Source organism: Manis pentadactyla, chromosome 5 (assembly GCF_030020395.1).
Source record: "Manis pentadactyla isolate mManPen7 chromosome 5, mManPen7.hap1, whole genome shotgun sequence".
Taxonomy (NCBI): domain Eukaryota; kingdom Metazoa; phylum Chordata; class Mammalia; order Pholidota; family Manidae; genus Manis; species Manis pentadactyla.
The window spans coordinates 174,458,530-174,469,974 of NC_080023.1; the positions used below are offsets into that span (position 1 = coordinate 174,458,530).

Consider the following 11,445-nt stretch of genomic DNA (forward strand, 5'->3'; position numbering starts at 1 on the left):
TCGGGTCCTCGCAGGCAGCTGTGGGGAGGAGAAATCTTTACGACGGGGCTCTCAGCAACATCATTCTTAGGGTCAAGACTTTTCTGGTGCTTGCAGCCACAATAGAATGTAGAGGAAGCTAAAGCCACCTGCCCTCATCTTGTCTTAGGTTACGACCAGCTCAATCCAGTTCCGTGAAAAATTAAGATGAGGACTGTTGTTTTTATAGGAAAAGAAAAAATGCCCCCACTGTGCACCCCCCAACCCCACCAGGCTTATCTCAAAGTCACCAAAAACTGGGGATAGATCATGAATCATTTTCTCTTTCTTTCTTTCTCGTGTGGATAGCCAATTTAGACTCTCTGGGCTACAATTTTTCCTGATTTTTCAGTGCACAAACAGCCAAGCAGATGGGGGAGGAATGGAACACAGAGAGGCAGAGAAGGGAGATGCTCCTTGTTTGCACCTCCTCCTGGGCTCGTCTTGTCCAGTCCATTTCTTCTTGCAAACAGCTCAGCCCGAAGCAGAACACTGATAATAATACCCCCAGATGCTGTATCTAATCGATCTTACTTATTTTCCCTCCAGGGTGCAGGCAGGAGCAGAGCCCAGGTGTGCTCAGCCCTCCAAAGCTGTCCACCCTTGATCCTTTATTTTATGTTATAGTCACAGAACCTTGAAAACGTGATTCTGGCAGTTTGCCACATACCAAAAATTTGGGGAGAAGGTCACGAATTGATGCCTTAGATTTATTAGTAGCCCCGTTAAGCAGACCTTGGAATTCTACTAATGGGTCTTTGTAGACAAATCAATGTAATATTTCTCAAAGGAACAAGAGTGACAGCTGGGTGATTTTACAGAATTATCAGGTATTGGGGGGCAGGTTTAAGCAAGGCTTCAATTACTATCAATTAGAGTGATTCTGTTTGTTTGTTTCCCTGGGGTTTGCATGCAGTAGAAGCTCTCCTTTTTCATTTGCAGACTTGCTGTTTTGACTTACGTGTTTTAGAAATTATGCATATGTTTTTCTCGAAATCTCTTCTACCTTTGGCATCCATTTTAGACACTATATTTTTGTCATAGAGCTCTATTCTTCAGAGTCCTCTTCTTCCTTTTTGAATCAAAGTTCCCCTCTCTTGCTTCTGTAACCTCAGTAAATCTAGCAGATACAGCTGTGCCAGGTTGAAGAAAACACACTTAATACATTTAAGAATGTGCAAGGTAAATGAAATATGAGGATATGTCATATCTAAGATTAAAACATTAACTGTCCTTGGGGGTCATGCTAGTTATTCAACAATTTGTTTTTTTTCACACTCTGCGTTCAACTAACTCGTGGCAGCTCATCGAAATGATGTACTTAGGATAATTACTGATTTAATTAATAGAAAACCATTTAAGAAACTCAGTTGTATGGCCAAGAATGACTTTAAATTACCCTGTTCTGGTGCGCCCCCCTGAGGCGTGGGTTAGTAACATCATGATAGGAATTCCGAGTCAGTTAAGCTCTCCTAGACTTTGAGATGCTTTCAATGATTATAAGTACAGGGGTCACAGCTAAGTTTTATATCAACTTCTTCTGAAACAGCTCCAGGGAGCCCCAGTTATGAAAAATCCTGGTACTCAGAATGTAGAGATTATAATTCAGAATAAGGAAGCAAAAAAACAACGCTGTTTTAAGTTGGTTAACACCTCCAACCATCAGTCATCCTTACGGGAACCAGTGTCCAAGGTGGGAGATGCGGCTGCATCTGGAGCTCGTTCTCTATCCGTCAGCCATCTGGCACCCATCTTGTTAGAAGATAGGGACCCAGGGCCTTTGTGGTCAGTGGGATGGACCAAGGCAAACTTGGTCGCGGTTCCATCTTGGCTTGACCAAACATAGCCCAGCCTTCTTCCTTCCCTCTGCAGACCAGAACACCCCATGGGCGTGGTGCAGCCTGCCCGAGTTGGTCCCTAACATTTCAGAGTTGCCCTGTACCCGCATGTTTGACATCTTACCATAACTCCCAAGCTTTGATCTAGAGCTCCACTTGCCTCTCTTCACTGATGCCAGGTTCCCGCAGAAATCAGCTGCCCTCGTGGGGGACTGCTGACGTCTTACCCTAAATCAGACCAAGGGACTCTGGGAAAACTTGGCCCTGTGGCTCCCACCCCTCGAGGTATTTGAGTCTTATATATGGGAAGGGCTAGTTTTCCAGGGTTTTTATTTCTTGGTGTTAGGTCACTGCAACCCTGGGATAAAAATAGGTACAATTAGTATGTTACAGATTAGACTTTGCATTTCTAGCTTTGTGCCACTTCCTCTAATAATACCAATTTTGGTGACACATTTCCTAGAATCCTGAGCTTGCTTCGATTGCTAAAATCATCCAAGAGCGGATCATAGGACAGACCTGTTTGGTCCTGATCGGATCTCTTGGCCCCCACTTTCTCTTTCCGCTACCTTCTGAGGTCTGTGTTGATTTTCTTGTTTTACATTCAGGTACCGGTGCCTTCATTCTCCCCCTCAAGGCTGGTGTTTTTATTGATGGCTGAGCACACATGGTTTTCTGTGTCTGTGGCAAAAGGCCCTCTCCTGGCTGGCTCCACAGTCCCCACCAATGAATGGGGGCGGTGGGGAGGTAGGGCTTGAGTTAGGCATCCCAATTTCAGCCAAACTGGGCATACATCGAGTACACCTGTCACTGGAGCCAGTGTCCAAAACTCAGCCCTAAGGGTCACAGCTGTAGCATTATTTCAGCATGAGCAATTCAGTATTTAATGTTCCTTGGAAAAATAAATCATTCACGTATTAACCCTTAGAGGACTTCACAGCGGGGGCGGAGGGGGGATGTTGCTGTCATCCATGATTTGCTTGGCTGGTGGGGATAGCATACCCCTCCCAATTCTGTCTTTTGCAAGATCATTTCTCATACAGTGGAGACTAGGATGAGCAAAAACAGCAACATCTCATTTTGCAGCAGCCACAGCCTTCCCGGGGGAGAAGTTAGACTTTCTTTCCATTTAATTTCCATCTCTACCTGAATAGTACAGGTACTGCTTTTAGCCAGCCAGCAGCTGTGCTTCTTTCGTCTTCTCATGGTAGCTTAGATTAGCCTGCCATCTTTGGCATGTCTTAATTTACAACCAAGTGCTGGGCTGGTGTCGGGGGGGGGGGGGGAGTTCATCATTAATCAGAGCTTCCAATTTTATGTAAATGGCCCCCAAAAGCAACCACACATTTTAAATGTGTTCCCCCAATAGCTGGACCCTTCTTCCATCACCTGGGTCTTTATAAATGAATTGGCCGTCTGCAATTAATCCACATAGTACAAGTCGTTTGAAAACAGAGTCGTCTGCCTTCTGAAAGAAACTGGCTATATTTAGTTTTTAAAGCAAGCCTGCTTTGTGTTCTTTGTAAAGTCAGCGACATTCTTTCAATTTTTTCGGTGTAATTAGCACAAAAGGAGCCGTAATCTGAGAAGGTAGTATCGACTACAGAAACTGAGAGACAGGAATGTTCAGGAACGCAGCCGAGGCAGCTTTCCCAGTCTTGGGCGGCAGGCAGAGACCCTGGGATGAGGCTGTGGGTAGAGCTGAGGTCTGCAGCTCATAAAAAGGTCCCCTTTTCATCTGATTCCCAGACTGGTTGCAAATGCTCAAGGCTTTGAGCTGAATAATTTTCTCCTCGTAACTTCCAGAGGTCAGCAAAGACCTTAGAAAGCCACAGGGCCAGCTGGGCTCTGGGGACGTTGAGAGGGCTCCCAAGAGGCCAGGGAGAGGGCTGTGAACACTGCTAAGCCCTCAATAAACCACAGAGTGAGGGAGTGGAGGGGCGGCAGCCTGGCAGGGAGTAGGGGGCTTGTGTGTAGCCATGTGCAGAGGAAGAGGCAGCCTTGAGTCGGATGTGCCCTGATGGTTCCCCCACCCCCCTGAATAAAATCCCAGAGAAATGGATGGAGCTAAACTAGGATTATTTTAGATTTTGATTTAAATTGAAATTGATTTTTTCTATTTCAATTTCAACCTGTGTGGGCAAACACAAAAAAATGAAAAGCTATCTACATTTCTAGACAAAATGAACGTGTGACTAATTATGTCACATTCATTGCTTAATTCAGGGCTTTCTGACAGCAGATGTAAACAGGACTAGAAAAAGGGGATTTCAGTTAGGAAGGCAAATGACACCCACAGTCCTGAGAGCATCTCCGTTGTCCCAAACTAGTAACTAATTGCAAGGCTGTTTGAAAGTGATCACCCACATTTGGTTAGCAGGTAAATAAAGTCATAATCCAAGATGTAAAGAACTTGTACTTAGCAGTTGTTTCCTTTGTATATATGTATACACAAAGCAGATTTTAATGAAAGGAAATTTATTACCTGCTCACCCCAGAGTGTTTAACTCTCTAAACTCTTAATTATATGGGGCTACATTTGAATAATTGAGTATAATGAAAAAAATTAAAATGTTTAAAATAAGAGCTTCTTATTAAAATTAAAGGGCTTCTTACACCTAAGGACATCTTAGTAGGATTTCAGCACACTCTTGGTAGTGCCAACCTTTTTGTTTTTCCTGTTGTTACTCGCTTAGTAAGACATTGGATCAAAATGTCATTTAAATAAGGCACCTTGTAAATAAAAATGAAAGTTAGCTCACCCACGCCTATTTTTAACTAGTCTTTCCCACATTATTCCTCATCCTGGATGAGTTTCCATCTTCAAGGCCAAGTTACAAGTTCTGAGCAACAGATTTTCCCATTACCTTAGTCCTCTTGAAAATTTTTGCCCCCAAGGGATGTTAAAGATACTTGGGTTTAGGAAAATTAACTTTCCTGCTATAGAGTGGTAACACCTGTACATTTTTTTCACCCAATTAAGATCTCCAGTAAGTGGGTCCACGGGTCTCTATATGGGTGAGATCATTATGCCCCTAACCCAAATTCTCCATCTAGAATCTTCAACCAAGGCTAACAGGTATATCATACAATTTAAGTTTAAGCTTTAAAAGAGATAGAGTAATGCACAGTCTCTTTTTCATTGTTTTCCCTTTTTAAGGTAGATGATGGCTTCATTAAAATCTGCCTCCCACCCATTCTGGGACTCCTGGGATGGTGTGAGAAAGGTCCTGTGGTCTTGGAGACTGGGAGTTCACAGAGGGTAGGAAGGTTTTCCCGTAGATGGGCCTACCTATCAGAGTCAGGAAAGATCAATAAAGGTGCAAAAAGTCCCAACTGCCCTCACACTGTGGTTTTAAGTAGATTCTTGAACAGCATCCCAAACCACTGGCTCAAGAACTTGGGTCCAAAAACATTGACCAGTGTATCCCCAGGTTCTGTTTGGATTGGACCATGTCCTGCATAAAAAAACAAATTATTTTAAAATTAGTTGATGGAAATTAAATAGGGGAATTTCATATGCAGTTAATTCCTTGACTCCAAGTTTTCTAAAGTGAAGTTTAACTAAAACATTTGTGTTGGTTTAGAACGTAAGTTTAGGAGTACTTGTGGTTGAAGTTACTAACTAGTGAATATGACAAGAAAAAAAATGCAGGTGATCACTACATTAGATTTTTAAGAACTTTATGGTCCTAAATAATAGAACCTTTTTACTAGGGATTAATGGGGAAGAGGAAAGGCTTTTTCAATCCCACAGCACAGACTTCAGGTCACAGTCATTTGCAACAACAATTTCAGTTATCCTGTTAAATAAAGTACAGAATGTGCTTTAAAGACAGAAAGAACCATGGAAGCACTAACTACTATTATTAAAGCCTCACAGCCAAGGTTTCTGTTTCAGTGGAAACCTATTTATTGTTCCCTAGGCAATATAAAAATATTATAATTATATTTTCTCTGGGCTCCTACAATGACCCCAATTAATGAAAGGCCAAGAGGAACACTCTTGTCCAAAAACTGGATTGCATCACTAAGGGTGATGATATTTTTAAGATTCTAAGTTGTAGCGAGTGTATTGCTTCTAAAAGCAGACAAGGCATTTTTTTTCAGACAACGCCAAGGAACACATCCACCCATCAATATGAAGCTCACAAGCCCATAAAATTCAAACCCTGACATGTGAATTCATCTATTGTTGTAAAATATGCAGTGTTGGGAAGAAGAGTTGCTAGGCCACCCCTGCGGGGTAGCGTGTGACACCATCTGTTTAGCCAAGTTGTATCATTAGGTGACCTAGTGTTTTAAGTTAGGGGTGTGTTATTTTCCCAACTTGCTGGCTTTGGCATGAAGCAAGTCACCTGAGCCAGAGACCTGTGCCCCCCCCCGGGCATTTTATACCCTTTGCCCCTCTGAGGAGCCTGAAGTTTCTACAACTTCCATCTCTTCCTGAGCTAAATGAGAGGTGCCTTGCATTGGAAAACTCTCTAGTCCAGACTGTTCCAAGAATTATGCTAATGATTGCTTTACTCTCAAAGCATAAAGCAGGTACTTAAAATCGTCACCAACCTATCAGAATAAATTACTAATTCATATGAAAAGGTCACACATGGTAGCTTCCAAATCTGAATGGCTTTTTAAACAAAATTAAAACTTTTAAGGCCCAGGTAGGCCAAATGTTGGACTGAAAACTAGACGGTGTCAGCTCACCACACCAATTAAGTAAAATCTCATCTTTCACTTTGTGTCGAGTGAAAACAGAAAGCTGAACAGACCACAAACGAGCTTGTGTTTCAGAGTTCTGAGTGTCATTTGCTTACCTATAAACCCTGATTCCACCTGCTGTCATTTATTTACAAAGTAAATGATTTGTCCATCAGTGGATGGTCATAATAAAATATAGGTGAAATGTACACTTAAAAATTTTTTTTTTACCCTCAAGGATGGCCTGCTAGGTTAGAGGTTGAAATGACTGAAGTCTGACCTTGCTGTATACATTTCTTGGACAACAGTCCCAATTGTACCTTGCCTGGAATGTGTGTCAGTATATGACATGGGACTGCTTTGCTCCTTTCGAAGTTCAGGTGTGATATTTATCTTAAAGGGGAAGGTGGTCACCCAGCTCTGGAATTTCCAAATAAGGAGACTCTTCATTTTATTCACTGTAGTAATGTGTAGCTACTGGCATAAGTATCAAGGTTTTATTGGTTACTATTTACCTTGTTCCTCTTAAATAGAATGTATTTGTGTTTTGTCACATTAGAAGCAGGAAGGAAGATGCTTTTGAACAAATGGAGCATAACAAAAATTTCTGGCCTGTTCCTCCTTGTTATAAGTCTTCATCAATTTTATAAAACTGACAATCAGTCAACTAATCAAATTCAACCAAGTTTTTATTCAATATATATAAAGATATATAACTTGGGCCCTGTCTTCAAGTGGTTTTCTTGCAGTCGGGGAATGACTAGGAGTCATGATCTCTTCAGACTGTAGTGAAATTATTGGTTGTGAGGCGACTGACCAGTGCACCCAGGTCTATTGGTTCAGTATTTTTCCCTGCTTTTGTTTAGGTGAAAAGCACCAACCTGCAACAGTGCTTTCTTTGAGCTTTCCTCAAAAGGTGTTATTTTTGTGCAGAAGAGAGGCCATAATCCAAAGTGTGATAAAGACCTTCAGTTTGGATTGTGGGAAGCGGAGGGCCAGAGCAGCAACTTTTCAGCAGAGCTGGAGAAAGGGGCAGGCCTGCCGTGAGGTGAGGGAGCAGCTGCAGTTTGAAGGGTCTGGCAAGCAGCATTCACTTCCTGGCCTTAATTCCCAGTGTTCTCTGGAGACTTGCAATCATGCTCTGTGGGCTTTCAGATCCTCAGAAAAGAGGCCTTGTAGAGTGGAGGTAGGAGTGTACCTGGTGGGCCAAGAAAAATGTACGTGACATCGTCATCTGTCACACCTTTTCTTCCTTAGCATTGAGCAAAGAGGGGAGGGGGCAGGGGGAAGTCCCCTCTCAACTGCCCTGTTGAGTGGTTAACTGTCTTTCTATGTTCAAAGAAAACTTAAAAACTCTTGACTCGCTCAAGGCCTCTGGAAGTATCAGTCACCCCTTTCGCCCTAGATAGGTAAGGTGTGATTCTGTTTACAGGGAGGCTTCCTTCCTTTGTTTTTATCCTCCAAACAGCCCCAGTGTTACTGACTGTTGAGAAGTCAAGGTTAAAGGTGGGAGAGAGTTCATGAAAACTTTGTCGACCTGGGTTTTCGGCAGATAGGCCTTTGACCCACCAGAGGTAGTGGCCATGTCTTAGCCTGATTCCCTGGCTAGTGTGGCTCACCTGGGCACAAGGTGGGCCTCCCGAACCAAACATTTATTGAATGAATTATATGACTGACTGAATGAATGAATGAACTGTACTCAAGCAGACGCACCCGCGGCCCACAAGGTCCCGGGAAAAGTGAGCAGCGGCCGAGTTGAGAACTTTGTGTCGCTGCTCTTAACCTAGTGTCCTCTTCACATCCTAGTGCGGGACACTTTAGAGTTTTTAAACAACTCTCAAACAAATTCGTGTTCAATTAACTACTTCTCCCTCTGTTCCAGAGACCCTCGTGGCGCTCAGGACGGGCCACTGATAACCGGCCCGCCACCTTCCCACCTGGGGGACAGCGGGCGCACACCCCGCACCAGGGCCACCGCCGCCGGCTCCCGCGTCCCGGGCGTGCCGCCTGCCGCCTACTCCCGGCCGTGCTAGTTTCGCGCTCACAGAGCACCTCTCATCGGATGCGAAACCCTTTCAGTCGTCGTCGCGATTACTTGGACTTGGACTCGCCGACACCTTCCTCCGCGGGCGCGCGCCGCCGGGAGGGAGGGGCGGGTGGCCGTGCCGCGTGCGCTACCCGGGAAGCTGGAGGTAAGGAGGCGCGCAGCGGGGGTGAGCGCCGCCGTCGCACACTTTGCACGCCGCCCAGGGCTACACCACTCGCCGAAAATTGGGAGGCAGGTCTAGGAGGCGGGGTCCAGTGCCCACCACCTTGGGCGCCCCGATGCCCCCCGCAGCCGTGCCCCACGTGCCACTCCGCGGCGCCCCCGGCCCGGCCCGCACCCCCGGGGCATGTGGCGGCCAGTTTGGACACGTCCCCGGAGGGCCAATTTTTCGGCTTCCCCTTCGGTTTATAGGGGCAGCCGCTGTGGGTCGGTCCTCTGAAGAGGCTGGGGCGTCATCGGGCTGGTTAGGAGCGCCGGTCTTCGGCGGGGACACTCAGTCGCGTCGGCGCCGCGGAGCGGGCTGCGTCAGGTGGCCGGCCTGGCGCGCTGGCTGGCTGGCTGGCTCTCCCTCCGGCTCGGGCTGCGGCGCCGGCGGAGCGGACCCTGTCCCGGCGCGGCGGCGGCGGGCGGCCGGCGGCGGGCACTGCCTTGCGTGTGAGTGCACCTCACTCACATGTAAGTCTGGCCGCACCGTGGCCTCCCGCGGGAGGGCGAGTCGCCCGGCGCGGGCAAGAGCCGCCAGGGCAGGGGCGCCTGGCGCTGCCGCCCTGCCCCGCGCCGGCCGGGCGCCCCCCAAATCTCTCTCTCCTCTCCTCTCCATTGGCGGCCCAAGAGCCAAACCGAGGCGCGCCCGAGGGTAACGGCAAACTCGTGCCGTCGCGCCTCTGCGCTCTTCTTTTTTGAGTTGTTTGACATTTCTCGGTGCTTTTTGGTTTCTCGCTGTTGTTGGGCGCTTTTTGGTTCGTTCTCGCCCCCTTTTCGTTGCTCATCCTTTTTGGCGCTAACTCGTAGGCAGCCCGCCCAGCAGCCCGAAGCCCGGGCCGCCCTGCTCCGCAGGGATCACAGCCGACTCCCCCGACACGGGGCGCACGGGGGCCGGCCGGGCCGAGGGCAAGCGGGGCGCCCGGGCCAGGCGCGCGCCGGGCACCCCGAGGTGGCCGAGCCACCATGCTGAAGATGGCCATGAGGATCAAAGCCCGGGCGGCGGAGCGCGAGAGGAAGGCGGCGGCGGCGGCGGCGGCGGCCGGGGTGGCTGCCGAAGCTGCGGTGGCGGCTGCGGCGCTGGCGGGGCCGAGAGAGCCGCTCGCCCCGCGGAGGAGCGCGGACTCCGAGAGGACCCCGAAGAGCGCGGCGCGCGAGGCGGCCCCCGAGAGGCTCCTGACCGAAAAGGGGCGCAAGAAGCTGGAGAAGAAGCTGCTGGAGCAGCGGAGGAAGGAGGAGAGGAAACAGGAGAAGGAGAGGAAGAGGCTGGAGAAGATGCAGAAGAAGAAGAAGAAGAAGAAGAAGGGGGCGCCCGGAGCCTCGGAGGGGGCCCACGGCTCGGAGGCCGCCGCCGCCGCCGCCGCCGACGAGGGCGCCGCGGAGGGCGCCGGCGGGGTCGACGAGGACGCCGGCGGCGCGGGCGCGAGTAGGGCCTGGGCCGCGTGGGCCGCGGACTCGGGCGACGAGGACGACGCCTACTACGCGGCGCCGCGTGTCGGGGGCGTCGTGTGGCGGCCCGGGCCGCTGAAGGCCGGCGCGCTCGGCGCCCACCCGCCCCTCGTGGTGTTCCTGGTCTTCTCCGTGCGCAGCCCCTCGTGGGTGCTCAACTTCCTGCTGCAGAGGCGCACGGAGCAGGGCCGCGGCTGCGGCTTCGTGTTCGGGGCGACCTGCTGCTTCCGAGCGTTTCTCGGCTGCGCCTTCTTCTCCTACTTGGGCGGCCGCGCTCGGCGCCGGAGGCGCGGGCGCGCGGGGACCCCGGGTGCCTTCAGCTCGGGCCGCGGCGGGCGCCGGGGGCGCGACGAGCGGCTCATCTAGCCCAGCCCCGCGCCCCCCGCCCCCGCCCCCGGACACCATCGCTGCGTAGTGTGGAGTTTTATTCAGTATTTGTGCGTGTGTGCGTGGACACATTTTCCTTTTCGGTTGCTCTGCCCTTCGCTTCGTGCTCGCCTCGCTTTTTCCACACGCCCTGCTCCCCGGCTCTCTCCGTGTCTCTCTCTTCGGTTCGAAAATTTTCCGAAGTCCGGGCTCGGGCGCGCGCTCCCTCCCCTTCCGCCCACCCCGGCCCCTCGGCGGCGCCCGCGGGAGGTGGGGGGGGGGCCGCGGCCTCGGGGCCGCAGGGCGGCGCGGCCCGGGGGGTGGAGCGTTGGCGTCGTGCGAGGGGTCGTCACTGGCCCGGAGCCGCCCCCTCTCCCCCCGCGGCCCGCCGGGCTGGGGCCCGCGCCGGGGGGCGAGGGGGCGGCTCCCCGGGCCGGCCCGGGCCGCGCGCGGGCGGAGGGACCCCCCCTTCCCGGGCACCCCGAGGGGGCGCTTCCCCCCGCCCGCGCCCGCCCTCCCCGCGCCGCCGCCGCCGCCGCTCCTCAGCCCTCCGCCTCCTCCTCCCGCCCCCCTCGCCGCCGCCGCCTCCTCCTCCTCCCCCCGCCTCCCCCCGCCCGCCGCGGTGCTTTTGGGTCGGGGCGGCGGCGGGGCCCGGGCCGAGGCAATAAGAGCGGCGGCGGCGGCAGCGGCGGCAGCAGCTCCCGCGGCTCCTGCTCTGCTCCGCCTCGGCCCGGCGGCGGCCATCACCCCCTCGGCCTCGGCGCGAGGGGCGGGGAGCAGCTGCGCGCTGCCCTCGGTCCGAGCGACACCACCCTCCCCGCGCCC

At 51.2% G+C, this 11,445-nt stretch overlaps 2 protein-coding genes and 1 long non-coding RNA gene across 3 annotated transcripts in view; 2 read left to right on the top strand and 1 right to left on the bottom strand.

Moving 5' to 3' along the window:
* Window positions 1–11,445, top strand: part of LOC118920643 (neuroendocrine secretory protein 55-like) — a 55,833-nt gene that overhangs the window by 37,223 nt on the left and 7,165 nt on the right. The gene's annotated exons all lie outside the window — the stretch shown is intronic.
* On the bottom strand, window positions 7,229–8,863 carry LOC118920645 (uncharacterized). Its single transcript, XR_005028004.2, has 2 exons — window positions 8,517–8,863; window positions 7,229–7,755 (listed from the first exon to the last, which is right to left on the bottom strand). It is a non-coding gene; the product is annotated as an uncharacterized LOC118920645 (long non-coding RNA).
* LOC130683914 (uncharacterized) lies at window positions 9,156–10,818 on the top strand. Its single transcript, XM_057503116.1, has 2 exons — window positions 9,156–9,279; window positions 9,616–10,818. Exon 2 carries the CDS (start codon window positions 9,772–9,774, stop codon window positions 10,618–10,620), a length of 849 nt encoding a protein of 282 aa, XP_057359099.1. The 5' UTR covers window positions 9,156–9,279; window positions 9,616–9,771; the 3' UTR covers window positions 10,621–10,818.